Source organism: Xiphophorus hellerii, chromosome 22 (assembly GCF_003331165.1).
Source record: "Xiphophorus hellerii strain 12219 chromosome 22, Xiphophorus_hellerii-4.1, whole genome shotgun sequence".
In the NCBI taxonomy this organism is placed as follows: Eukaryota; Metazoa; Chordata; class Actinopteri; order Cyprinodontiformes; family Poeciliidae; genus Xiphophorus; species Xiphophorus hellerii.
In genome coordinates, this window is record NC_045693.1 from 29,262,081 (window position 1) to 29,289,983 (window position 27,903).

The 27,903-nt window shown below is 39.1% G+C and overlaps 2 protein-coding genes across 2 annotated transcripts; one reads left to right on the forward strand and one right to left on the reverse strand.

The window, feature by feature from the left end:
* Positions 1 to 200: 200 nt before the first annotated feature.
* Positions 201 to 11,025, reverse strand: LOC116712681 (kelch-like protein 10). Its single transcript, XM_032552502.1, has 5 exons — positions 10,839 to 11,025; positions 3,590 to 4,076; positions 2,916 to 3,509; positions 617 to 766; positions 201 to 539 (listed from the first exon to the last, which is right to left on the reverse strand). Exons 1-5 carry the CDS (start codon positions 10,970 to 10,972, stop codon positions 234 to 236), a joined length of 1,671 nt encoding a protein of 556 aa, XP_032408393.1. The 5' UTR covers positions 10,973 to 11,025; the 3' UTR covers positions 201 to 233.
* A 2,124-nt stretch (positions 11,026 to 13,149) lies between these two features.
* plekha3 (pleckstrin homology domain containing, family A (phosphoinositide binding specific) member 3) lies at positions 13,150 to 27,883 on the forward strand. The gene is made up of 8 exons (XM_032552492.1): positions 13,150 to 13,464; positions 17,608 to 17,724; positions 17,792 to 17,941; positions 18,032 to 18,153; positions 18,955 to 19,059; positions 19,636 to 19,679; positions 20,457 to 20,551; positions 22,069 to 27,883. Exons 1-8 carry the CDS (start codon positions 13,410 to 13,412, stop codon positions 22,176 to 22,178), a joined length of 798 nt encoding a protein of 265 aa, XP_032408383.1. The 5' UTR covers positions 13,150 to 13,409; the 3' UTR covers positions 22,179 to 27,883.
* The last annotated feature ends 20 nt before the right edge of the window (positions 27,884 to 27,903 follow it).

Below are 27,903 nucleotides of genomic sequence, written 5' to 3' on the forward strand. Positions count from 1 at the left end.
CAAGATTAATCAGACAGGTAATCAGAAAGCTATCAAAATGAGTCAATTTCTGCTTCAAGGTGAACCATATCTGTGCCAGAACAGAAACTATTGCATGTAAAGTAAAAACATAACCAACCAGTATGTAAGTCATTCTGAAGGAGTTATTATAGCAATCTTCTCATTTTGCTGGTAAACAAAAATATATCTAAGATATAAAATCAATGCATTTATTGACATGTATAAGTTGGTGTTTAGGATACAAAGGCAGCAGCATGGGGGATTCGCTCCACCACGCAGCAGTTGACGGCACCACGAGGAGAATCCAGGTCCCGGACAACTTGCCATGTCTTAGTATTTCCGTCATAGCGCTCCACTTTAGCGCACAACTGGTCATTATCGTCTGTGAAACCTCCCACTACATAAACTTGGTCCTCTAACAACACAGTCCCAAAGTTGCTACGGGGGTAAATCATGGGGTCCAGCATGCACCAACATTTGGTCAAGGGGTCATAAGTAGCAACCTCTGATACGTGCCTTCTACCGTCGTAGCCACCAAGCTGGAAGAAAGACTGGAATTTAGACAAGGATTACAGCCAAGCTCAAGTCATGAACAAGTTTCTTTATCTCTCTTTACCACATAGAGCTGGTCTTTGTAGGCAATGACACCTGCTGCCGTTCGAGCGGTTTCCATGTGTGTGATAAGCGTCCACTGATTGGTGTTGGGGTTGTAGCACTCGCAAGAAGATAATGCATCATCCATTAAAAATCCACCGCATATGTACACCTGAGAATTGATAAGGGAGAACAGGAATCATTCTTGACAATACCTACATTAGTACCATTTCTATAATTTGATCATGTCAGAAGCAAAACTAATTATACTTTTGCTGGACTTTATTTTTAATAGAGGTAGAAGCACAAATACAGAGACACACAGGACAAACAACCATGTACACATTCACACCTATGAACAATTAATAAAAAAAAGTACCTTTACCTTGACTTTTGTAGGTCAAGGTAAAGACTGGGAGAAAGCCAGAGTACCTAGAGAGAACTCATGCATGCACAGGTAGAACAAACAGGCTGGAACAAACACTAAATACTAAATTGCTAAAACTATAGACTCATCCCTCTAACTCACTGAATTCATGTTGCTATCTTTTCCTTGAGCTCTGGTGGATATATAAATATATATCCAGCATGCAGGCATTAAAACTGCTTCTACAAACATTTGTGAAAAAATGAGTTGCCTATAAGGAGCTCAGTGACTCTCAGCTTGGCATAATGGGAATTTTCTTTGTGCATTAAGTCCAGAATAGAAATTTCTTCACTACTAAGAATCCATCCAGCCATTGCACTGGAATGAAATGGCTTAATTACCTCCTCCTTGTGTAGATCAGTTCTCCGAGCCTTGCTAATAACCTAATTATTCTATTCAGATGTGGTGCTGCAGAAGCACATCTAAAAGTTGCAGGACTGCGGCCCTCGAGGACTGGAGTTTGAGACCCCTGATTTAGAGAGACCAATTCACCTAACTGTCAGGCTTTTGGATTGTGAGAGAAATCCAGAGTACCTGGAAAGAAACCACTCATGCACAAATGAACATGCAAACTCCATGCAGAAAGACCCCAAGATGGGATTGAAAGTTGAACCAAATGGGAATGGTAGCAACATAGCTGAGAAGTGCTGGCCACAGATCAGTGGAGCCTGAAGGGCAGAATGAGCTGGACTCCAGGGGAGTGAAGACTTGCTCTCTGGGGCGATTACTCATACTTTTCTGGCACTTTGATGGACCAGTCTGGGTTTGGCAGTACCTAGCTTACTAACCTCACAATTGCACTTCTTGAAGTGATCAAAGATTCCCAAAAATAATTTTTAAACCTTGTTAGAAGCCTTCCCTTCAAAAAGTTGAAGTTTTTACTGGTGCAAATGGTGAGCCCACATATGAAATGCTTGGTCTGTTCTACCATAACTCTTAAAAAAAAGACACTTTGCAACAAAAAGGTCCAGTCTTTCTGCAAGGAGTTTGCATGTTCTACCTGTGCATGCATGAGTTCTCTCCAGGTACTCTGGCTTTCTCCCACACTCCAAAAGCATGACTGCTAGATCCTGCTTTTGGACCTACCAGTCAAGGTAAAGGTACCTTTTTCTGAATTGTTCATAGGTGTGAATGTGTGCATGGTTGTTTGTCCTGTGTGTCTCTGTATTGCCTTGTGATGGACTGGCAAGCTGTCCAGGATAGGATTTTTTTTATCTGTTGTAGCCATGCTGAATTAGAAGGTAGGGTTGAGACTTTCCAAGTTGGAATTCCAAATTCGCCATATATTCCATTTGATTTTTTTCCTTTTAGTTCTCAAAATTACAACTTCTTCATACAGAAGGAACACACCGATATCTGGAAATTAACAGAGTTCCAACCTCCGAGGTAAGGTTCAGTGAAAAAGTATTCGCCCAACTTAGATTTCTTCTGATATTCAACATTATACAATGATAATCTGAGTAAATACAAAAAGAAGTGCACTGCCAGAATCTGATAATTAAGAAATGACTTGAACAGAACCTGAGGAAAGCCACCAGTTCTCAACAAGTAAAACACCAGGCCCTGATAAACAGATGAGAAACAAAGTCACTGAAATATTTCTGTCTGAAAAAAGTTAGAAATCCATTTCTAAGGCTTTGGGGTTCCAGTGAACCACAGTGAGAGCCACTGTGTACAAATGGAGACAACATGAAGCAGTGATGAACCTTCTCTGTCCAGCCAAACAATTATCCCAAGAGTGCATTGAAGACTTGTCCAGGAGATGACTGTATAAACCAAAACAACATCTGACTCAGTTAAGGTCAATGTTCAGGATTCGACGACTCGTTAGTTAAAAAGACCTTTCAGAACCACAGAAGCTCAAAACTGGTCTAAGAACACTTAATCCACTTACCTTCCCGTGAAGTGCTGCAGACCCAGCATCGGCTCTGTGTTCATGCATCGGTGCAATCAGGGTCCACTGATTGGTGTCAGGGTTAAACCGTTCTGCAGTTTTGAAGGTGTCATACTTGTTGCAGCCTCCCATTGCATAGATCTGGTCGTTGAGCACCACTACACTGACATAGCATCGAGCTTTGTGCATCGTCCCCACTTCTTTCCAAGTTTGGGTGGCGAGATTGAACCTTATGACGCTGCTCAAGTAGTGATCAGCGTGGCACCCTCCAACACAGTAGATGTTTCCTTTGAGGTAAATACAGCCGCTGAATTCTGGGAATGGTGCCGGATTTTTGTACACTGTCTTCCAGCAGTCTTTTCGAACATTGTACATGTCAATTTTGTCAGAAGGATAATTGTCTTCAAAGCCCCCAATGGCCAGCAACACATGAGAAGGTAGACGGGTGGAGGTAAGGGACATCTCCAAGCTGGACCCATGGAGGACCTTCATCGCACTGATTACCATGTTTACACATTGTAAATTGTTTCTAACCAGATTATCTTTGCACATAGTTTCGACTAAGTAATCAATGGGTATTAGGAGCAGCCGAACCTGGATAAAGACAAGAGATTTTTATGTAGACACTAGCAATTACATATCTACAGTTTGGGGAGATCCCAACATTCACTTACATGAGTGAAAAGTGTCCCCATGTATCCCCTACGATCCTCAGGAGCAAACTTGACCCAGCGGAGGATGGCCTCAAACACAAAAGTCTCCTTTCTCACATTCAGCTCATCCTTTCCGATGAGTTCCACTAGCTCCTCAACAGGGAGCTGCTGGAAGTCAGCACAGAATTCCACCACCTCCTCAAAGTGTTGCAGGATGTAGAAGTAGGCCACTTCCTTCAGGTCAAGAATCTTGTAGTGATCTGCTAGCTTCCAGGTCTTGATGCAGTTTTTAGGGCAGAGTGTTTGCTGCAGGAAGTCACAGCAGGCCTGAAGGATGCCAGGGACAGCAAAGCGGTCTGCTGCAGCCAACAGTTCTACCACATTGTCCTCCGTCACCACAACAGAGGAGGTGTAGGCATACTCAAGAATGAGCTCCATGATATTTCGTGACAGGTCGGGGAAGCTGTAGACTTGCTGCCCAGATGATTGCTCACTGAGGAAAAGGTCTCTGTGGGAGATCGGAGGTTTAAGAAACATATATCAAGCCACTAAAGCAGTGAAGTACAGCACTTACAAATTGTTTGAACCTTTTTGCCCATTCCTTCATGGAACAGTTAGATTTCTACAGAGATTAAATACACACAGGTGGACCCTATTTGCTAATTAGATCACTTCTATTGGTTGGAATGGATTTTTTTTTAAGAGTACAAGAGTAAAGGGGGCTTTATGGAAGACCCCTTCGCTCTTTCCATCTTAGTCATTTGAAAAGCTTGAAAGCCATGTATAATTCTTAAATTTCACAATTACACAACTTTGTGTTGGTCTGTAACATGACATGCTGTTATTGAATGAGAAGGAATACTTATGCAAGTTACTGTTTGACAGTAACTTGACAGGCTACAGAAACTTAGGGTAACTTTGACTAACTTTGCCCTTTTATCTTTCTGAATGTTAGATTTCCTTCATTTATATCAAAACCTGATGCCTGATGTGAGCTAAGCTACTGGAGTGTCACTGCACCCGTCACCATAGAAACATGCATTTATTGACATTCTAACTAAACAGATGGAACCTCAATAAGTCAGGTTACAGATGTAAAAAATAAAGAAAATGAGAGATTAGTACTGAGTCAACGACTTAATAGGCAGGTAAATGATTTGAACAGAAAGGTTAATATGATATGATTGCATATGTGTGATATGATTACTGAATCTCATGGATTATTTTATGGATCAATTAAGTATTTTTGAATTTGATTACATAAGATGGATCAGAAACAACTTCTTTTAACAATTCCAGAGTAGCAGAGCTGTATCAATCAATCTTAATGCAGCTTCAGTAGAACAATTTAAGGAGCTTTTATGAAATGCAAGGCCTGTGGTAGAATTATATTTTGTTGTTGCGCAACACCCCCCCCCTCCTTTCTGTCTCTACTGTCTCACTCTCTGCTTCCTCTTCTGAGAGGGGAGATGTGCTACCAGCTCTCCTTCTAACGGGTTAATTGAGTTTCCTAAATCTGCCGGGATTTACCCTGTCCAGAACTGAAGTAAACTCTGTTTAAGCTGGTTTCGAGAAACGATTCGCCTGGTTTTCTGACGGCCTACATCCAGGTGTCCCACCCTTCTTCCCCCTGTGAATTAGCCAGACTGAGCAGCCTACAGCCAACTAGTTTCACAGAGCACACCTGTTAACGGTCGCTCGTTCTCTATTTTACAACTTGCATTTGTTATTGAACCAGGTAGGTTTTAGTGACTCGGGTGAGTCCCAAGGATGACGTTTTAAATTTGGGCTACCAGCAACTTAAAAACATTTTAAACTTTTTCCTCTCCAGAATCAAACATCACAGCTATTTTACAACCATCAAAGAACTTTAAGGTGACTCATTAACTGAATGTCCACAACATCTTTTAGATTTTCTTTATGCTAAATATTTTATTAGTAAGGCAGTTTTGCAAGGGTCAGTACAGCTTAATTCAGTAGCAGAAATAATCAAATAAGTAAAATCAATCATCTAGTCTATCTTTCCCTACTGCTGATACTGAGAACTAAAAAAAAGGGAACCTTTGAGAGAGACGGACGGAGTTTGGCGTTTCGAACCCCAGACCTGGCTTGATGATGAAGAAGGTGTTGCAGCAGGAGGAAGATGTTGATCAGCGAAGGCAGGAATCTCTGTAGGTCTGATGAGCTTCTTCTCCGCATGGATGGTGAGGTCACACAGGACTTGGTGCTGGCAGGAAAAAAGGCACCAGTTCTTCTTCTTTGTCTTTGCCTTTGTCTTTGTCTTCATCTTTGTCTTTGGGGTCTGAACCCAGCCGATGAGAGAAGTGCGATTTGAAGCCACAGGTTGTGGGCCTGACGGGTTGGTCTCCATGAGCGGACAGTCTTCGCCTCCGTGGCCCCGGCTCTTCTTCAGCTGCAGAGTTCTTTGTCCATCTCTTGGCTCGAAGCTGTCCGGAGGATCCAACAAAAGGTTCCTCTTTTGCACCCACCTTTTATAGGGTTTATCCACCCTTTTGGTGCGTTTTCATTGGCTGTCTGCTTAGACAGATGACCTCACATCCATCACTGTCCTTCAGACATTATGTCCTGATGTCTGTGCTAATGTCTCAGGGTTGCTCAACCTCCTATGTCCATTGCCTGCACAACCTTTTACCTAAATAAGGCGTTGATCATCTCTGCTCTCCTGTTAGTTCCTTGCCTTTCACCTTTCACCTACTCTCTACCTCCAACATATCAGTGATGTTTAATTGTAGTTACACCTTTTTACACCATTTCAAGTTCAATGTCAAAATCACATTTATATCACATTTATTTTCTTTAGCTTCTCTGATTTAGCACTCATTTATGATTTTATAACCATAACTTATTAATTATCCTTATTATAATCCTAATGTGAGTTATTACAGATGTTTTCTGAAAAGAAACCAAGAATAATCCATGATTCTAATTATTTAATACCAAAGTTACAGTTACTTGTTTTTCTTGTAAGTGTTCCCACAAATGTTCGTGTAAATATTATTACAAGTAAACCATTATTAATATAAGTATTTTACTTTGAATCTTATCAAATTACTCAAAATGTTTAGATTTCATTCTTTAAACTTTCATGCTTTATAATAAGTAATAGTCTCAGCTATTTTTATAAATCTGCAGGCTGGAAACTTACTTCCTCTTTTTCCAGGAAACCTGCTTTTCCTGTTTCATGACTCTCTCTGTCTGACTATGATTTCTTATGATTAGATAGAAAAAAGTAAAATTAAAGCAAAGTTTGCTTTAGACAAAAACAACACACACAACCAGATTTATTTTATTGACACCTAAGTCTACTGTTGGGCCTAGATGTCACTTGAGTGATTCATTTTAAAGATAACTTTATTTATTATTACTGTTAAACTAAATTTATTGACACTTAAGTCTACTGTTGGGCCTTGATGTCACTTGAGTGATTCATTTTAAAGATAACTTTATTTATTATTACTGTTAAACTAAAATCTCCAGCATGGGGAAGTGGGATGAGCTCGGATTTTCTTGACACCCCCTCCACGAGGTCAGACCTTTCACATGCTGGGAGTCCATCACCCTCCTGCAGTTCGCTGTCCTCATCCCCTGGAAAGAGAAGATGTTCGTCTGGGATGTGAAGATGCAGATTCTTCATCCTCAGTTGTCACAGAGGGCTCAGTGTAGTCATCAAAACTCCACTTCTCTTGACACCCCCTCCTTGGAGTTTTGATTTCCCCCATGAGGTGATGAATGTCGAAGAAAACTTGGAACGTTCTGATTCTTCTACAGTAACCTTCGCTGGATGAACTGTCAGTTCTTCAGGATGTGGGATGGTTCTTTAGGGAAGGGAAGATGGGCTGAGACAGAAGGCCTCAAAAAAAAAAAAATTCTGGCTGTTCAGCAGAGCAAAGCAAAAAGCATAAGCATCATGACGCTTTATACGTAATCATGATCCTTTTCCATTTTAATCCATCAGGTTGTGACAGGAGTTCTTCTTTAGCATAGTCCAATTTCTTCACGGCCCTCCCAGTCCAAAGCCTTGAAGTTGTTCTTTGAACGGCAACCTTCCCGTAACAGTGGCCAGTCTACTGTAGGATGGCATGGTGCTTGATTCTCTGGCCATCTTCTCGTAATGTTCTGGTTCGCTGTAGCTAAGAACTGGCTTGAGCACTGCTTCCTCATGGACCCCTTTCTTCATCAGTAGTACTGTGTTGAAGTTCAGTACTTACTTTACAAAATCTCGGGCGTTGAATCTCAGCTTGATCACCGTAGTTGCAGGCCGATCTTGAGCTTTAATCCAAACTCTCTGCCCTGTTTTCAGTGACACTTCGAGCTGCAACTTCCCTTTTTCTTCTCTGAGCAAAAAGGAGAAGTGTCTTCGCCTCCCTGCTTTCTGTGACGTGAACGGAGTTCCTCTGCAGGGGAAGACCTGCTCTTCTAGCAGTTGTCACTGTGTTCATCAGCACCAAGAGGTACTTCTCACCTCTCTTTCCTGTTGTCCCCATTGGCTCTGCTACATCCATGCAGACTGAACCCCATGGGACTGTGCTCTTGATGAACAAACCTTCCATCCGCTGTCCTGGGTGCCCTGGGTAGCTGTGCAGAAAGCTGATGCAGTTCTGTTGAGGTCTCCTCATTTTCCAAACGATCTGGGCGGCCGGCTTCCTCCGGTTTCTTCCCCAGATTTTCCTCCTCGAAGTGATCATCCATCACTCCGTCTCTCTGTCGGTTCGAGTTGTCTATCCCCCAAAGCCTCTCTTTAACCTTCGAGCAGGGATGGGTCTAGACTATGTTGGCTACTAGCTTCACTGTCTGGATCCGGTCATTTATCCTCAGTAGAAGCTTTCCCTCCCTAAGAGTTAAGAAACCAAGTGAGCTATTCAGATCCTCACATCTGTTTTTACCTCACATCTGTTATTAACTGAATGCACATAGGGCCCTCCTACTCCGTTGGACTGGGTCCCTGTTCGGGCGCCACTTGTTGTTGCGCAACACCCCCCCCCTCCTTTCTGTCTCTACTGTCTCACTCTCTGCTTCCTCTTCTGAGAGGGGAGATGTGCTACCAGCTCTCCTTCTAACGGGTTAATTGAGTTTCCTAAATCTGCCGGGATTTACCCTGTCCAGAACTGAAGTAAACTCTGTTTAAGCTGGTTTCGAGAAACGATTCGCCTGGTTTTCTGACGGCCTACATCCAGGTGTCCCACCCTTCTTCCCCCTGTGAATTAGCCAGACTGAGCAGCCTACAGCCAACTAGTTTCACAGAGCACACCTGTTAACGGTCGCTCGTTCTCTATTTTACAACTTGCATTTGTTATTGAACCAGGTAGGTTTTAGTGACTCGGGTGAGTCCCAAGGATGACGTTTTAAATTTGGGCTACCAGCAACTTAAAAACATTTTAAACTTTTTCCTCTCCAGAATCAAACATCACAGCTATTTTACAACCATCAAAGAACTTTAAGGTGACTCATTAACTGAATGTCCACAACATCTTTTAGATTTTCTTTATGCTAAATATTTTATTAGTAAGGCAGTTTTGCAAGGGTCAGTACAGCTTAATTCAGTAGCAGAAATAATCAAATAAGTAAAATCAATCATCTAGTCTATCTTTCCCTACTGCTGATACTGAGAACTAAAAAAAAGGGAACCTTTGAGAGAGACGGACGGAGTTTGGCGTTTCGAACCCCAGACCTGGCTTGATGATGAAGAAGGTGTTGCAGCAGGAGGAAGATGTTGATCAGCGAAGGCAGGAATCTCTGTAGGTCTGATGAGCTTCTTCTCCGCATGGATGGTGAGGTCACACAGGACTTGGTGCTGGCAGGAAAAAAGGCACCAGTTCTTCTTCTTTGTCTTTGCCTTTGTCTTTGTCTTCATCTTTGTCTTTGGGGTCTGAACCCAGCCGATGAGAGAAGTGCGATTTGAAGCCACAGGTTGTGGGCCTGACGGGTTGGTCTCCATGAGCGGACAGTCTTCGCCTCCGTGGCCCCGGCTCTTCTTCAGCTGCAGAGTTCTTTGTCCATCTCTTGGCTCGAAGCTGTCCGGAGGATCCAACAAAAGGTTCCTCTTTTGCACCCACCTTTTATAGGGTTTATCCACCCTTTTGGTGCGTTTTCATTGGCTGTCTGCTTAGACAGATGACCTCACATCCATCACTGTCCTTCAGACATTATGTCCTGATGTCTGTGCTAATGTCTCAGGGTTGCTCAACCTCCTATGTCCATTGCCTGCACAACCTTTTACCTAAATAAGGCGTTGATCATCTCTGCTCTCCTGTTAGTTCCTTGCCTTTCACCTTTCACCTACTCTCTACCTCCAACATATCAGTGATGTTTAATTGTAGTTACACCTTTTTACACCATTTCAAGTTCAATGTCAAAATCACATTTATATCACATTTATTTTCTTTAGCTTCTCTGATTTAGCACTCATTTATGATTTTATAACCATAACTTATTAATTATCCTTATTATAATCCTAATGTGAGTTATTACAGATGTTTTCTGAAAAGAAACCAAGAATAATCCATGATTCTAATTATTTAATACCAAAGTTACAGTTACTTGTTTTTCTTGTAAGTGTTCCCACAAATGTTCGTGTAAATATTATTACAAGTAAACCATTATTAATATAAGTATTTTACTTTGAATCTTATCAAATTACTCAAAATGTTTAGATTTCATTCTTTAAACTTTCATGCTTTATAATAAGTAATAGTCTCAGCTATTTTTATAAATCTGCAGGCTGGAAACTTACTTCCTCTTTTTCCAGGAAACCTGCTTTTCCTGTTTCATGACTCTCTCTGTCTGACTATGATTTCTTATGATTAGATAGAAAAAAGTAAAATTAAAGCAAAGTTTGCTTTAGACAAAAACAACACACACAACCAGATTTATTTTATTGACACCTAAGTCTACTGTTGGGCCTAGATGTCACTTGAGTGATTCATTTTAAAGATAACTTTATTTATTATTACTGTTAAACTAAATTTATTGACACTTAAGTCTACTGTTGGGCCTTGATGTCACTTGAGTGATTCATTTTAAAGATAACTTTATTTATTATTACTGTTAAACTAAAATCTCCAGCATGGGGAAGTGGGATGAGCTCGGATTTTCTTGACAATTTTTAACCTGACCTTTTAACCTTTTGACCTTTTAACCCAAAAGATGTCAAAATCACAATTTAGTGCCTGTCAAACCTCATAACCATTTTCCAATATGCCATACTGAGATCAGGAATTAAAGAGAAAACAGCTAAGATATAATGATTTACCTGAAGAAGGCACTGGGGTTGCAGAGAACGAACCTGTGAACTTTAAACTCTGCATCTCTGACTCTGATCACAGCATCGCACAGTGTTTCCTCCAGAAACATCTCCTTCCACACGTTATTAGAAGCAGTGCTCATTTTTCTAAAGCCTTGAATTAGTTCTAAAGAATGACAATGTAGTCTTGTTAAAAATAGTAAGTTAAAGCTGCTATGGGCTTTTTTCAGCTTCAAGTTTGATCTGTTTCTATATAAAGAATGACTCTTCTATTTGCTTCTTAACAGAACCTCTGGGTTGTATCTTTTTAAATGATATTTTCTATAGAAACTGTTTCAATCATCAACATAGCTTTGTATATTGAAGTGAATAAAATATACTCTCTGTGACAGACTGGCGACCTGTCCAGGGTGACCCCGCCTCTCACCCGAAATGTCTCTCTGGAAATAGACACCAGCTCCCCTCCTGAGTGTAAGAAGATGGATGAATGAAAATATACTGTGTAAAAATTAGAACTCTTTTTGATTGGGGTTTGTTTGTTTTTGTGTTTCTCAGTTCCTATTTTATTTAGATTAGCTATGTTTTTGTTTTGCTTCTGTTTAGTCCTTTCTTAGTCCAGTATTGTTAATATTTTGTGTTTCTCAGCTTGATTAGATCTGTCTTGTCGCTGGTTTCCTTCAGTTCAGTTCTTAGTGTTTCTAATTATGTTTAGTTCTTGTTTATAGTTATTGTTTGCTCCCCTAGTTTAATTATGTTTCTTCAGTCTAGTTAGTTGGTAACACTTTATTTGAATGGGTGTGCATAAGACTGATATAACACTGTCATAAATACCTTTCTGTTTCAGAGATAAATAAAAACAAGATTAGACATCAACACTTTTTTTACATGACTATATTTGAAAAAATAAATGAATTTACAACAAAACTTTATTTTGTTAAATGTGACCTTATGCGTAAGTAAGACCGATATTATTGAAAAGTCCCACAAACATTAATATGTTTGTGTTTGAAAATATATCAGGAGTCAGAGGTAGAAGTAGTATTTAATATTTATTTTGGTAAACAAAGTGAGTAATAAAGAGTGAAGCCTTCAAAATGTACTAATGGTTCTGTTGTTAGATGGGGTTAATTAGAACTCTTTCATGTTTGTAAATGTTAACGGACTCAGAATAGATCCACACAGAAGAGGGAATAATTACATTCCTATGATTATCAGTAAAGTCATGGAAAAAATGTGTCTATGCTCAGATAAATTTTAAAATCTCAAAAGATAGTTAACATATCAAATGTTAAAATTCCATGTTCGGATAATCACATACAGCATACCATCACAGACATAATAAATCTACAACAGAATGTCTGAAAAAATATATAGAGAGCTTTAGAAGTTAAATAAACAACCTGCTCCTGAACGTTGATAAGACAAAAGAGATCATTGTCAACTTCAGGAGGTCTCAACCCAGCGACAGACCACTCCTCATCAGCAACAGCACTGGAGATCATCAGCAGCACTGAGTTCCTGGGGGTTCACATTACAGACAACCTTGACTGAGCACCTCATGTCACATTCCTGGTGAAAAAGGCACACTTGAGAAAGGCTTCCCTCCACCCTCCCATCCTCTCCATCTTCTACGGAGGAGCCACTGAGAGCCTGCTGACCAGCAGTACCTCCACCTGGTCTTGGGAGCTGCAAGGCCTCAAACTGTAAGTCTCTGTGAAGAGTGGTGAAGACAGCGGAGAGGATCACTGGGAATCCACTCCCCTCTATAAAGAACATTGCACACAGACGCTGCTCAGGCAGAGCAAACCAGATCCTCTCTGACTCCACCCATCCTCTCCATGGTCTGTTCATCCAGTTGGCGTCTGGCAGAAGATTCCATAGCATCCGCTGCAGAACAGCCAGACTCAGAAATAGCTGTCTCCCACTGGCCATCAGATTTCTCAACAGTGCCATCACTAAGACTGACTGACTGAGACTGCTTGAAAATGCTAAGTTATATATATATTTAGCAATATACTATTTTTTTGTATATTATGTAATTACAGGCACACGTGTGTGTGCTCTGGTAGCCAAGCGATGACATTTTCTTGCCAGTTTCACTTGTGTCTTTGTGCAATGACAATAAAATAAGTCTAAGTCTAAATCACTTCAAAGAGTTGAAAGTGATTTAAGGTCAAAGTACTTTCCTAAATAAATGTCTTTCATTTTAAAAAAAGGTAACACTGAGTGTATAGTTTGCTTGTGCTTTGTTAATGAATTGCTTGTTCCTTGCATGTTTTTAACCCATTCCTCAGGGTTAGAAAACACAATTGTCCCTCGCAGCTTCCCGTACATAATCTGCTGTTTTGTTGACACTTTTCTCTATCAGCTGACTCCCCGCTGAGAGACGATGAGCAGCTCCGCACAGGCTGACCTCCTCGGCTTAATTTTCTCCGGCGAACAATCGGCAGATTTCAGGAAGCCTCTCTTTCATGCTGAGGAGAGCAGCAGCTGAGAATGGCCGCTGTTTGCTAACGAGTCACTGACCATTAGCCAGCTAGCAGCTTTAGCTCCCAGCTAACATCCAGCTTCTGTAATCCGATGTTTGGAGAAGTCATGGAGGGCATTTTATACAAGTGGACTAATTACATGACAGGTAAGGACTCTGGCTAATATGTTTTTTAATGTAATTTGATTTCAAACCATTTTTATTTTATTTTATTCTTTTGCTAATGTTAATTGCGTTACAAATTTTCTTTCAAACTCTTAAGTAGCTAACATTAATGAATACCTCTTTAAGTGATGCAGAAACACATAATATAAACAATATAACCTCGAATGAATAAATATGGAGATATTTATAAAAATTTTGCAATGCATATAAGCGTAAATGTTAAAATAATGTACGTAAAAATTACAGGTAAACAGTTTCTATTTACCTACATAAAGTTGTACAGTTCATTTAGTATTGCTACATAATAAATCTAGATTTTTCACATTTCTGTGTGGCTCTAAATATTTAAGTAAAAAAATAAACATTTTCTGTCAAAACTTTTTGTCTTTTTAGCCACACTAACTGTCTAGTTGAGAAATATTAATTAAAAAATAAACAGCTAACAGTTGGAAGGACTTGAAGTTTACATGAAACAGAAATAGTTCGTGATAATTGCTCATGCTATTTTAATACAATTTAGTCACTACGGTTTAAAATAATATTTAAAAAACTGTCTTTATTTAGTTGCTTAATAAATATTTTTTAATATTTAATGTTCATTGGGTTTTGTTAATTGTTCCTGTAACAGTTTATTTCTGTTCACCCATATTCTTGTACTATTCAGTCAATGCAGTTACTTAATAACTGAAGTAAGATAAAATAACAAATATTTATTCTAATCACATTAACTGAATTTAAGTGTGTTCCTGAATGAACCTGTGCTATAAATGACAGGACATGTTGGAGGGATATAGCAGTAGTTAGGGATGTCCTGATTCTGTATTGATATTGGAAATTAGTCCGATATCAGTCAAAAATGACTTTCTATCTATTACGTCGGCCTGCATCTAAAACCTCAGATTAATATCACTTGATCAGGTGTTTTTCTAGAGTGCCACACTATAGAATAAGTATTAGAAGTATGTATGATTCATGCTGGTATTGTATCGGGTCAGTATCAGTATCGGCCAATACTCAGACCTGCAATATCGGTTTCAGAAGGGACAAAGTAAATGAAAACAAGTCAGGGTTTGTGATAAATGGTTGTTTATTTAGGAAGTCAATTTTTGTTTATCTACATAGAATAGTGACAATTCAGAGTAAATAATGAATAATTATGCATCTTTACCACATATTAAGTATTTATTTGAAGGTGTTTCTTAATATGCTTAATATAAATTGTAGAGAATGCAAACATTTTTATAAACACTTAAATTCACCAAATGTTACTTTGTTTTTATATCAAATCTTATTCTAAAAAGTAACTAGGGTTGCAAATGTAAAACACAGATGTGATTCTTAGTGAACCAAATCTGTTTTTGATAGAAACACAAACAGCAGCGGATAGCTGCAGAGTCCTATTCTGTTTCAGGAAACAAAGACTGATCCCAGGACCGGGACGTGAGGAGTTCAGTATTTAACCTTTATGATGGCAACATAACTTATCTATTAATAATAATGGTGGATAATGAGACCGTGTTTCCACACACTGATCCACAGGACATGATTAGCTGTAGGTTTCTGAAGTTTTTGTTGTTGTTTTTGCTGCTACAAAAAAATAGAAAAGTTAGCTAAAGCAGTAAGTTGTCAGCAGCTTGTCAGGTTGTGTGAAAGCCAGTGTGCTGCAGCAAGTAAACATCTTCAACATGCTCAGCATTCTGGCCCAGGGAACAGGTTGAACTCTGTCATCTGGAAATTCTGTAAGTGTTGTGATTTGTTGATTTTTCGTTATTGCTTTATACTTTCAAATTCTGACTCATGTGACAACTTGGTAATTCTGAGAGAAACACAGACAACAACAATGTCGAAGTGCTGAAGATGTGTTGCTTTTGTTATATTGATGAAGGTAATGGTGCTAATCATGTCAGAGAAGACAAGGTGGAAGATTTTCCTTCAAGTGGAAAACTCATTTCCCTTGAGGATAACAGTTCACACTTTGTCCACAGATAGAATGTTAGTAACATTCTATCTGTTGCTAACAGAATAGATGTGTATGCTATAGCATTTGTATGCTATACAAACGTTAGCATACAAGCATTTGTATAGCTTGTCACCGGCTTAGTGAGGTTTGAATAACAGCTTTTATATAATAAGGGCTTTAAGCTGAAAAGCATGAAGCTGCACTGGAAAAACAAATGGTAATGTTGAGCAAATATGAGCAATATTATATCAGTTCCAGATACCAAAGCAGGTGCAAATCTGTCTGTAAAAACTATTGACTGAGGTTTATTTTTGCCCCTTCGTAAGGATTCATACCACTTGAACTTTTCCACATTTTGCTATATTAAATCCATAAACTTCAATGTAATTTGGGTGATTTTATATGATAGACTAAAGAGCATAGTTGTCAAGTGAATGAACATTGTGGCATTGTTACATTTTAGTAGAGATAAAAATCTGAAAAGTGTGGTGTGCTACTGCTGAGTCAATGCTTTGTAGAGTCACATTTTGTTTTCATTCCACTGTGAGTTTGTTATGGTTTGTCTCTAGCATCTTTTCTTTGGAAAATGTGAACGTTCACTGATATCAGCCACAGTGATTGGAGAACATTAGTGAAGATCTTGTTACAAAATTTCCAACCAGATGTTGGTCAGAACTTTGACTGGACCATGCTGTTGTATGTTGGGTTGTGTGTTGTAAAATAGTTAAAATCCAGCCAAGCTTGTGGTGGCAAGAGGCCAAAATGTGAAAAGGTTCAGAGTCCATTCTACAGGATGCTTCCGTTTTCTAACACAGATTCCAGATCTCCGATTCAGAGAGTTGTTATGGCTATGGGAGAAATTTAACATCCATGCACCCATTTGGGAATTTTCCTGATTTTCTGTCATCTAGAATAAACAGTCTGGTTATAATACAGTCTGTTTCAGATAAGCTTCTTCTTCTTCCATTAAGCTATGGCAATGGCAGATTGTCAGGGTTTACAAGATCAGGTGGATTTTTTTTCTTTCTTTAAAACTAATCTGCTACCGATCCCTGTACCGTTCCTGTATGTGTATATGCAATGTTTTGTTTTTTTTACTGTAAATCCTCCTCTGTTTAATCAGGGTTTTATGTTGGGTCAGATAGTTCAGGATTACAGGAAGTATCTGAAACAAAGACGTTTATGTAGAGTTTCTGCAATATTAAAATAATAGAGAAGCTGATCCTCGACCAGATACTTTCGGCCTGTAGCCGATTTTCCATGAACTCTGGCTCCAAAGCCAGATTGTTAATCCCAAATTAGCTGCAGAAGGAGAAATCCAACATGACAGCGGCTGCAAAAGGCTAAATTTCTCTTTTATTTACACGACTTACAGATAAGCCCTTCGCAATAAGCACTTAATCAATTAATCGCATGATAAATTAAAATAAGCTCAATATTTTTGAAAAGCAACTTTGTTTTCAGAGACATCATAATCCACTTTATTTATGTTTCCGGTTGTATGTGGTTTTTACTATCTGTTTTATTAACTCTTATTTGTTGTTGTGTTTTATTTTGGATATTTAAAATGTCTTCCAGTTTCTGTGTGGAGTGTTGTGTACAAAATTAAAGTTTATCAATCTTTGACAGGGCAAGCTTGCATTATTATGCTATTATCTTTATATTAGTTAATTAATCAAAACAACAATATTTTTTATCGGAATAATTTTTGCCTTCAAAATTAACCTATGTTTTTCTGTTTGGAAAAGACGGAGAGTTTTGCAGAGAAATCTAAGACACGGCTAAGCCTGTCGCAATAAGCTATAAATCACATCAGAAGTTAAAATCAACTCAATAGTTTCCATTTGGCAAACAGTTGTTAAAGAGATGCTGCCCTTTAATATGATTGAAACGTTGACATTTTGAGAAATGAAATCATCCACTTAAATTGTTGTTTTGTTTGTTTATTTTGGATGTTTAAAAATGGTCTCAAAATGACATTATCATGTATTGCAATAAGTTGTGGTCAATTTATCGTCCATTAAATTTGTTGTAGTGATGGGCCTAGAAACCGTCCTGTCATGTGCCTCTGTTTAGTCTGATGAATTCGATGACATTAAAGTTTTGAAGTTCTGTCAGCGTTTTTCAGAAATCTCGTGGGATGAGTGTGTGTTTTGTGTCTGCAGGCTGGCAGCCGCGCTGGTTCGTCCTGGAAGACGGCGTAATCTCGTACTACGACAGCGAGGATGACGTCGCGAAAGGCAGCAAGGGATCCATCAAGATGTCCGTGTGTGACATTAAAGGTTGGTCTACCTGGCCTGGTCTCGTCACTGTGAAGGTGAAGGTATCCAACCACACCTTGTGTTTCAGTCCATCCCACAGACTCGACTCGCCTGGAGCTGATCATTCCTGGTGAGCAGCATTTCTACGTGCGAGCCGTTAACGCCGCAGAGAGGCAGAGGTGGCTGGTGGCGTTGGGATCCTCCAAAGCTGGAACTCTGGAAAGCCACAAACACAGAGGTACGTTGTGAACAGTTAACTTGATCAATAAAGCTTTGTTATTGTAAACAAACTTATCTGATCGCTGTGTGTGTGTGTGTGTGTTATCAGGTTCAGACTGTCTGAAAACCAAAATGTCTGAACTTCGTCTGTATTGTGACCTCCTTGTCCAGCAAGTCCAGACCATCCAATCACAGCACAATGCAGACACAGAAGCCCCGCCCACTTCAGAGGTAAGAAAAACCAACCTGTATGGTTTAAACCGGCCTAAACGAAGGTCAGAAATGACCGCAAGCTAGTTGTAGAGAGGAAAATAGACATTTGGAATCGTTGTCCTCAAAATAAAGAAGTTGTACTTGGCATTAAACTTGTCGCAATAAATCAATTAATCACATGATAAATTAAAACCAGATAGATAATTTCTACTTACAAGATTGTTTTTTCTCTCTTTTTACCAAAAACTGGATGACAAGTCTTCAGTCTGGTGCTTTAGTCTCAACTAAATTATGTTAAATGTTCTTTAGAAATTAAAGTTTATTCACCTTTCAAAATGTGTTCTTCCATTATTATGCCATTACTGTATGTTACTTGAAAATGGCCTCAAAGCAACAATATTATTGTTTATCGCAATTACTTCTGGGACAATTATTGTGATGGGCCTATCCAACATGTCATATCATATCTAACATGTCATATCATATCCAACATGTCATATCATATCCAACATGTCATATCATATCTAACATGTCATATCATATCCAACATGTCATATCATATCTAACATGTCATATCATATCCAACATGTCATATCATATCTAACATGTCATATCATATCCAACATGTCATATCATATCTAACATGTCATATCATATCCAACATGTCATATCATATCTAACATGTCATATCATATCCAACATGTCATATCATATCTAACATGTCATATCATATCCAACATGTCATATCATATTGATTTAACTGAGCAGAGCTTCTCCCTGAACAGTGGATGTTAAATATGCTGGTTTAACTCCGTTCAGGCCTCGTTGCTCAGTGCCACCTGTGAGACGTTCATCAGGACTTTGGAGGAGTGTATGAGCCTAGCCAACCAGAATTTGACCCCTGACCTCCGACCTCCTGAAAGGGTAATTTAGTTTTCATATGCATTATCTCATGCGCTGCATGTTTGGACAGTTATTCTCTCTTGTTTTGGACGCTGTGCACCATAACGACTTTTAGACAGCTGTTGTGGTGTGTTGTCATGGCAGCAAGGTATTCATAGTCTCCCTGCTTGGCCAAACAGAGATATAAAAAGGAGCAGCAAAGCAAAGGAAGTGGATTAGCAGAGGTTTTAAGAACTGATTTTGTCATCCAGGAAATGTTACTGTATCGTCTCTACTGCCCTGATAATGAGCTGTTAGCATGTCATACAGCAACAGTCTTCGGTCAGAGGCCTCTTCAGATTTGTTGCGGGACTGACTGCTACAGGAGATTCTTCCTGCTCACAGCATCACCATCCACAACAATGATATGAGTTACAATCACATGAATTTCCCCTTAAGAATACATAAAGTATTTTTAATAAAAAAAAGAGTAAAACTTGCAAATATTAAATGTCCTGTCCAGCTGCTCTTCTGTGAAATTGTGTGATTTATAAAAACATCATTTTTCAGGCTGGTTTTAATCACGTTAGCATCATAAATGTTTCTGTCCCTCTGCAGATGAAGCGCTCCATCAGCCACCCTGGTACATACAGCTTTGACAGGTCAGTTCACCAGTAAACCCACTGCAACACAGTGTAGACTTCAGAACGGAGGACTAAAATAAACGAGCTGATCAATAAACGTATTGAAGCTTCTTTCTTATCATTAAATTCAACCAGTTGCATAAAAAACCTCAAGCTTTTATCCAGATCTCTGTGACTTCCAAACATGTTCAGATCTGAAACAACGTGCTTGTTTTGTTGTTTTCTACCTCCAGGAGGCAGTAGCGCTGCACCTCGCTGCTTCCTGCAGCAAAGTGATTTTCAACGTTTTTCTGTGCTGTGAAATTCCTGATGAGATTAACTTCAATCCTCTCACCAGGAGTAACTCAGGAATTTTTAAAAAATGACAGAAAAAACATGTGGAAGATTTTACTACAGAAAACAGAGAAGTCTTTATTAGCAGAGCTTGACAGACATGAGTTAAGCATTAATTAGTAGAAAATGTAATAAAAATGTAAGAAAGGCTGCACTGAATCATTTTTGGTTGGTTAGTATTAAAGAAAAAATAATTCAAATGAACAGAACCTCAGTTTTTGAGAGAAGAGCCGCCACCTCAGACATGTTATGTGTTTTAATTGAAACACAACACCAGCAGTTTTTTTAAATACATTTTTTAAAAGTTAACTTTTGCACTTAAAGCGCAAAGAGTTTCTGAAAGTATCTTTTTATACAGACAGTTTTCCCTCTAGTGCAATCAAATGTAAGTCGGACTACATTCAGTTTGTTCCATCCTGCCTGGTGGATCAGGTGTGTTAAAGAGGCTTTATCTCCCTCCAGGTCAGGTGTACTAAAGGAGTATGTGAGTGGAGGTCAGAGGTCAGCTCCACGCAGACATCGGACGTCCTCCGACAGCTCCGTCTACGAGACTGAACGTAAGACTCAGACATTTTCCTGAATGTTTAAATTAGTTATGTAAAGACTTTCTACCACAGACACAATCACAACGGGATGTTGAAGTAGGAAAAATACTAAAACCCCTCAAACGTTTTTACATTTTGTCACATTACAGCCACAAGCTTCAGCAAATTTAGTTTGTATTTTATGTGACAGACCAGTAATGTCTGCTAATGAAGAAAAATGCTTGAAATGTTTCTCTGACATAGAACCACCGTATTTTGACTTGCAGTTATTATTTCCAGTTTTGAGCACCGCTAGCTAACACGCTAATCATCAACATTAGGTCCACAAACACTAAAGAGCTGCACCAACATGGTATTTAGCAGAAGCTAATGTTAAAGCTCTTCAAATTCTATCTGTCCTTAAACCTAACACATGATCAATAATGTTTTTAGATATTCTATTTTAGTTCATATCTTAGTGTTTGTGGTTAGTTGTTGCTGTAAGTCTGAAATAAAGTTATTAGGAGGGAAAACGAGAGAACTGGAGGAGAGGAAAAGGAAGTGCTGCGTAAACAGTTTTCACCCACTTCAAAATAAGAGCATGAATATAAACAGCTAACTCCTTGAAGAACAGAGGCCTTTATTTAGCAGTTGTCAGACAGTAAAGTGGGTAAAATGACAGAGGGGGAAGACTTGCAGCATCAGTCCACTTCGAGGACTCAGGCTTTCAGACATGAGTTGTGCTTCACACTGTCCTACTTGAAGAACTCAACATTTGGTGACTTCAATGCAGATGTCGAACTTTATTCAACTAAAAGTTGACTAAACAGTCAATTAAATTAGTGCTTTAGAATTTATCCAAAAAATACTTTTAGGGGATGTTAAGTGCTAAGGTTAGCAAAAGAGTCAAATGAAAAATTAGCTCCTTTATTAACACATTAGTGGAAGTGTTCTCACCACTGGTTATTGCAATATCGATGAGTGTAATATTGAAAGTACAAAGGACTTCTTGTATGCAATACATAGAAGGACATTATACTTCAAATTTAATGGATGGAAATATGCCAGTGAAATATTCTGACTGTTGGACTGTTCTTACTGCCTTCATTGTCCTCATCTGATGGATATTACCTAAAGACTGGCAGGGAAATGCTGATTAAAGAAGAGTCTGAATGTGGGTAAATATCACCCTTAAAATATTCAGCAAAGGTATTGTGATTGTTTTGTTTCCTAATATTGAGGCAAATTTTCTATTTGAGAATAAAAATCTGAAAAGTCATAAGTTCAGTATGTATTTAGGTCCTGTTACTCCTGAATATATTCCTGTTGTTTTCAGGCTCATTCAGTTTCTGGTCAGACGTTTGTTAGTGGACGAACAGCGTCATGGCAACAGGTCAGGGAGGAAGATGTGGAGAGTTGGGTTATAAAGCGATACTCTGTGACGTTCTCTGTCTTGCTGTCTGGCCAGATGAGTTTCCTGTTAGATTTGTGGCTGAAAACCTCTGGGTTGGTGTGACGTTTATCTTGAAGCTCCTTTCCTGTTTTTTCAGGTTTGCTGCCGGCTCTGAACGGCGACTCGTCCTCCATCCCGGAGGAGAGGGGAGGCAGCGTGAGCCCGAAGACCACGCCCACAGACACAGACACCGACCTGTCCATCTGAACACCCGACGCCCGACGGGATGGACAGGAAGGAAAGGTCATCTTGGTCTAGGATTTTTAGGATTGTTCCTCCTGGGTTTTCTCCAGAGAACCAGCTGAGCACTTCAGAGTCATTCAGTTTCTTTCTGTCAGTGGTTGATTCACACTCTGGAGAGGTGGGACTCTTTTTGGGAGGTGGGGTGCTGCCGCTCCGTTCCAGATGAATGGTAGAAACCCGGGTCCCGTTTCAGTGCCGCCCCAGCTGGTCGCATCAGGCAGCTCTATGTGAACATGATGAACTGTGAATTGCTGGTTTTTGGACATGCTCTGCTTTAAAAAGACCCCAGAATGTAAATCTGTCTGTTGGGACGTTTTAGTGGCTCTGATGGTGGCGTCTCTTTGGACGGTAGAACTCCATCTCCATCTGTGACGGCTCTGATCTCAAGCTGTTCCTTATAGAACAACCTCATTGACTAATTCAGACGGACGTTGCTCCACAGACCTCTGCCACTTGTCTGACTGCTTCATCTTATTGCTACGATGAAGCCAATCCTACAACTGATTGATGTTTCTTTAAGCTAACCTCAGTTTACAGATATTCACCCAAATTCCATTGCTAATGAGCAGGTCCAGTCCTGAGGAGTTGGACGAGCCGCAGTCGGGTCAGATGAAGGGAGCTGACTTGTTACTGACAGCTTCAATGTGAACATGTGGTAGAGTTTTGCTTTGGTAGTATTTGTATTTTGCATTCACTGTATTTTAGTGGTGGATTCCAGTCCAGTCTCACTCCGAGGCCATGATGAAACTGAGACTTGTTTTATTTTTTATGAATGTCTGTTGGGAACAGATTTGTTGAAGAAGTGGTAAAACTGGTGGGTGCTGGTTTACTGTAAGTCTGTCTTTAACTGTTCTGATGTTAGAGTCTAGATGTGAAACTTTAACTGGGACGTTTTTACTGGATTGCAAAAGCAGGAAGTAACTTTGTTTGTAGCTTTGTTCCAAACACATGACTGTTTGTACCCAGCAGTGCAACTTTTTTTTTTTTGTACCCGACTTAAACTGATTATTTCAAGTCATTTTCTACCGTCGACCTGCAGTCTGCTGTAAGGACATGCAGGCCTGCAACTCCAATAAAGAATATCTGCAGTTATTCGGGTTTAATCAGATGTCACAATCAGTTTTATTTCTTAGGGATCAACTGAATCAAACAGGGATGAGAACCAAGATAAACTCATGGAAACACTGAACTGCAGATAAACCAAGATGGAAAGTTCTGCATATATGTGATATAACTGAGACACCAGAGGTCACGTCACCAAACACAAAGCAGGAGTTTAATTGGTTTAAAGTGACTGCAGTGATTAAGTATGAAGCCTTCCATAATGATTCTTAGTGGCATTTTGATGCTAGATTTCCTTCAACCACTAGGTGGCACCAGAGTTGAAGTGTTTGAGTCTTGTCAGAACAATGAGCAGCAATATCCTTGAAGCTTCAGCAGCACACGGCTGTCCACATCTTCATCAAAGCAGTTGGAAAAATGAAAATAACAGACTGGTGGGAGAAAACCCTTTGCTTTCCTAAATGACATAGTTACTCTTCTCTTTCACTTCATGAGAGACGCTTAGAATGTCCCATCTTCTACTGATTAACTACAGGAGATGAACCACATCGCTCCTGTAAACTCTAAACTTCAGCAGATGTAGAAAATGTTCCAAACATTTCGCCATTACAGATTATAGTGAGGGATTCTTCATAAATTACATCATCCTCTCTGTATGTTCATAATGATACCTATATGTATCTTATAAAATGTTTTAGACGATTTTAAAGTCACAGTCCAACCTTGAAAAATGAACATAAATAACAGAAACTGAACGTAGAAGATTTCTGATGATGATGTGGTTGTGGTTTCATCTTAAGTTGTACAACAACTATTTTTTTCTTCTTTTTGTTTTTATACCTCCTCTATCCTAACAGTGATTGGCTCTCAGATCTCCATGGTCAGGATTAGCCCATTTAAACCCACCGGTCACAAAGGTGACCAAGAAATTAATTTCACTTTCAAGGACTCCAAAAAGCTTACTGATTAAATTTTCAGTTTATGTTCAGCAAATATTGAAAGTTTGGAGTGTTTACATAATACTTATGCAGTATCACATGTTTAGAGTAAATTATCACATGTAATAGAGCTGTTTGTACAAGACTGCCAAAAGCCTCCCAAAGAAGAAGATGGCAATGTATGTTTAAATAAACATACAACAAAGATTTTTGGTGCACGTCAGTTTAAAGTGTCTAGTTATAATATACACCTTTAAATTTACAAAACTTGCTTTGGTGTGTGAGCAGGATGTGTAAACATGTTGACGGTCACAATAGTGGGTGGGACAATACATTTAAATACCATATTCTTCCAATTCCAAACTTCTTCCTTTTTAAGATTCATTTTGAGTGTGGTTCTTGATCTGTTGGACTTAGTGATGGACAGAAAAGTATGCAACAATGTAGTTATGAGAAAGATGGAATCCTTACTGATTTTGGTAGTGGTGGCTTAGACAGGGATAATCCATGCCCCATTTTGAATGCATATGATCAGTTCATGGGAAAAGGGGATGATCTCTCCCTTCACCAGACATGTGGCTCTCTGTTACCACCTGGAAAGTTTATGATGAAGGGACAACTGTCTCATTGATGTACCCTTTAAAACTAAAGAGGATCCAAATGAGGCTCCGACACAAGATGAGAAACTGCTGGTCCACTAGAAAGACAACAATATTTTCACAGTAGAAACAAAGATGAGAAAGAACTACACAGAGACTGATGTCAAATAGATCAATGAGCACATGAGAGGTATAGACCTTCATGACCAGAACCCCTCAAGGTACAGAGTCATGATCAGGTGCAAGAAGTGATGGTGGTCCATCTCAAAAGCACACTTGAAAATAGGATGACTGTAGCTTAGGAGGTTGGAGTTTATCTTGTAACTGGTGGTTTTGCTGCTGGAAGCCCCACTTTGTGTCAGTCGTTGTGGCCTGACACAAGAGAACAATTCACCAGTCATGCCTGCCAGTGGTAGTCAGAGGACCTGGTGGTGCCAGGATATGACTGCCTCACTTCTGTCAAACTGTACCAGGGAAGCTGTAGCTACAATATAGTAGCTTACTGCTATCAGTGTGTGAATGTGTGTGTGAATGGGTGAATGATTAAATGTGATGAAAAGAACTTTCAGGTCATTTGGACTTGATAAAGAACTATATAAGTACAGGCCATTTACCTTTAAGATATTTTAAAAATGTGTCATAAGAGGGACGACCGAATATACTGACCTTCTCATGGGTAGTGGCTTATTATGCAAAAGTTTGGCACAAAGTCACTAGGTCATGGAAATAGATCTCAAATGGACACTTCTCTTCAAGATGTGACCAAGACACTTACTGGTCAGTCAATGCAAGAATCGTTTCCAGTGATGTTGCTTTTGCACCACAAATGCCTGGGAGAAATTCAAGGATTTATTGCACATTGCTTCAAGAAAGATCATGGAAAGTAAAGAGAGGATGAAATAACCCAAAATTGAAGAATACCAAAGTCACCAAATGGTCGAAGGAGCCAAACAACTGACCTCTGATTCCAGGCCTTGGGGTCCGGTATCCTGTAACTTTCAGGTGTGTCTCTGGTCCAACACACCTGAATTAAATGGATGACCTCCTCAGTATGCAGTCCAGTTCTCCAGAGTCCTGCTAATCACCTGGTTCAGGTGTATTGAAGCAGAGACAGATGGAAAAGATGCTTGACCCCGGGCCCTCAGTCCCTGGAGTTGAAGGCCCCTGGACTAAGTTTATTACTGAATGACAGTGAGACTGACAGATGTTCATGATTTTTAATACTATAAATGAAGGCCTCTACTATAGATGTTATCTTTATGATCTATGTTAACATAATAACATAACACTACAACTGACTGAAGTTCAATATAATTATGCATAAACACCCAAGCACTCAAATTGACCTTGGTTTAGAATATAAATTTGTACTTTACAGAGCAAATGTTGCACTAAAGTAATGTTGTGGAAAGATATATTCAAATAAAGAAGCAATGTTCACATTTTATGATCTTTTCTGTTTGGAAAAAGCACTTTCAGTTCATCTTAGTAAGAACACCATATTATCCCACCGGTCACAATTGTGACTGATCATAAAACACACTTTTTTATATATATTTTCCACAATTTTTAAAATTATTTCCCCTTGATTAGTTCAAAGGACTATCGATGCCATCTGATTTTAATATTTTCATGTCTGGGAAAAATGTGGGTTTAAATGGGTTAGTTCAGCTGGTTCTCAGAGGACTTTGCTCCCTGCATAAAGCAGGCGCTGCAAAGGGTTGGAAGTGTGATCCGTTCTGATGATCCTCAGTAGATCACAGGAGCCTAAACTAGTTCAAACGCTTGTTTTATGTAGAAGCAGGTCAGTCCTTTTGGTCATTGCTGCATTGATTTGGTGTGGAATGTTTAAGCTGCATCTTCATGACTTATTTTCAGTCGTGGCACTTAACATGAAGTAATAAAAACGTGTAGTGTTTTTTCTGTGATTATGATTTTTGATATCGCTGCACGCGCCTGACTGACGGCTGTAACGTTACCGCTTGTTTTTTACATTTTGCATTTTACACTCCTGTAAAGAAATCATGTGGAAACGGAGAAAAAAAAACACGACCATCTGATCGGATAGTCCTGAAAACTCTCAAATCTTAACTCATGCCAAAATGTGAAGCCATTGTATTTTTATATTTTCGTGGGCAAACAGTTAAATATCAGCCTTTTTTTAAAGTCATATACATGCCTCCACGCAAATTCACCACAGCTTGTAACTTTTCCACAGGCAAAATGAAAGTATTCAGTAACCATGTTTTACCTTCTCCAACATGAAGTATGTACATGTGGTTGTTTTTCACTTTAAAGTGATTCTGTCAGTGTTAAGGCTCTGAAAGTGGATTAAAGTGACAACTTTACAATGTGATGGATTATTCTGATTTTCATATAGGTGTCTGGAACTTCATGATGCTCTTTGTTACAGGAAGTTTCTATAAATTCAGTACAGATTCAAGTCTGTGATCAGATCAGTTTAAACACCGCGTCTTCATTTTCTGACTAACATTTTTTGTCACAGCATGATGAAGCAGCATTTCCATATTTTACTCATAAGAGCATCAGCGAAGTGATGATAATACCCATCAGGTTTCATTAATTAGATTTAGCCAGATCTTGTTTGAACATGTGAAGAGTGTGTATGAAAATAAAAGATGAATATTAGGAGAAAGTTCTATTGTATTAAAAGCAGATTCCAGTCATCCTGGAATTACTATCTTAATTCTTAGGGATTTTTTTATTGCAATGTTTAATCCATCTGTGTTTATTTTGGAACCAAAGGAAAATATTCTAATCACTTGTAGTTCTTACATTTGTTGGGTAAATAATCAGTACAATTCTCTTATTGTGGATGTTACTCAGCTCAGTTTCCACAATGTCAGACTAAAGTTGAAGTAAATGGTTTTTGATTTATATATTTATAAAGTAGAAAAATGTAATTCATCTCCTGAATTCCTTTTATGTATTTATTACAGCCTGGTTATTTTTTATCCAAATATCAGGAGCTGCCTTAAGAGCTGCACAGAGCGACATGTGGTTGTATCACATCTGATTTTTATTGTCTGAATAAAGTTTTTGAAGCTGATTCAGAACTCTGCATATTTA

Excerpts from the sequence above, each read along its gene's own strand:
- LOC116712681 (XM_032552502.1), bottom strand. The coding sequence starts at position 10,972 with ATGAGCACTGCTTCTAATAACGTGTGGAAGGAGATGTTTCTGGAGGAA. Across the intron at positions 767-2,915 it reads CTGCAGCACTTCACGGGAAG|GTGTACATATGCGGTGGATT; the intron begins GTAAGTGGATTA and ends ATCAATTCTCAG. Across the intron at positions 540-616 it reads ACAAAGACCAGCTCTATGTG|CTTGGTGGCTACGACGGTAG; the intron begins GTAAAGAGAGAT and ends TCTTTCTTCCAG.
- plekha3 (XM_032552492.1), top strand. The coding sequence starts at position 13,410 with ATGTTTGGAGAAGTCATGGAGGGCATTTTATACAAGTGGACTAATTAC. Across the intron at positions 13,465-17,607 it reads GTGGACTAATTACATGACAG|GCTGGCAGCCGCGCTGGTTC; the intron begins GTAAGGACTCTG and ends TTGTGTCTGCAG. Across the intron at positions 19,680-20,456 it reads GGTACATACAGCTTTGACAG|GTCAGGTGTACTAAAGGAGT; the intron begins GTCAGTTCACCA and ends ATCTCCCTCCAG.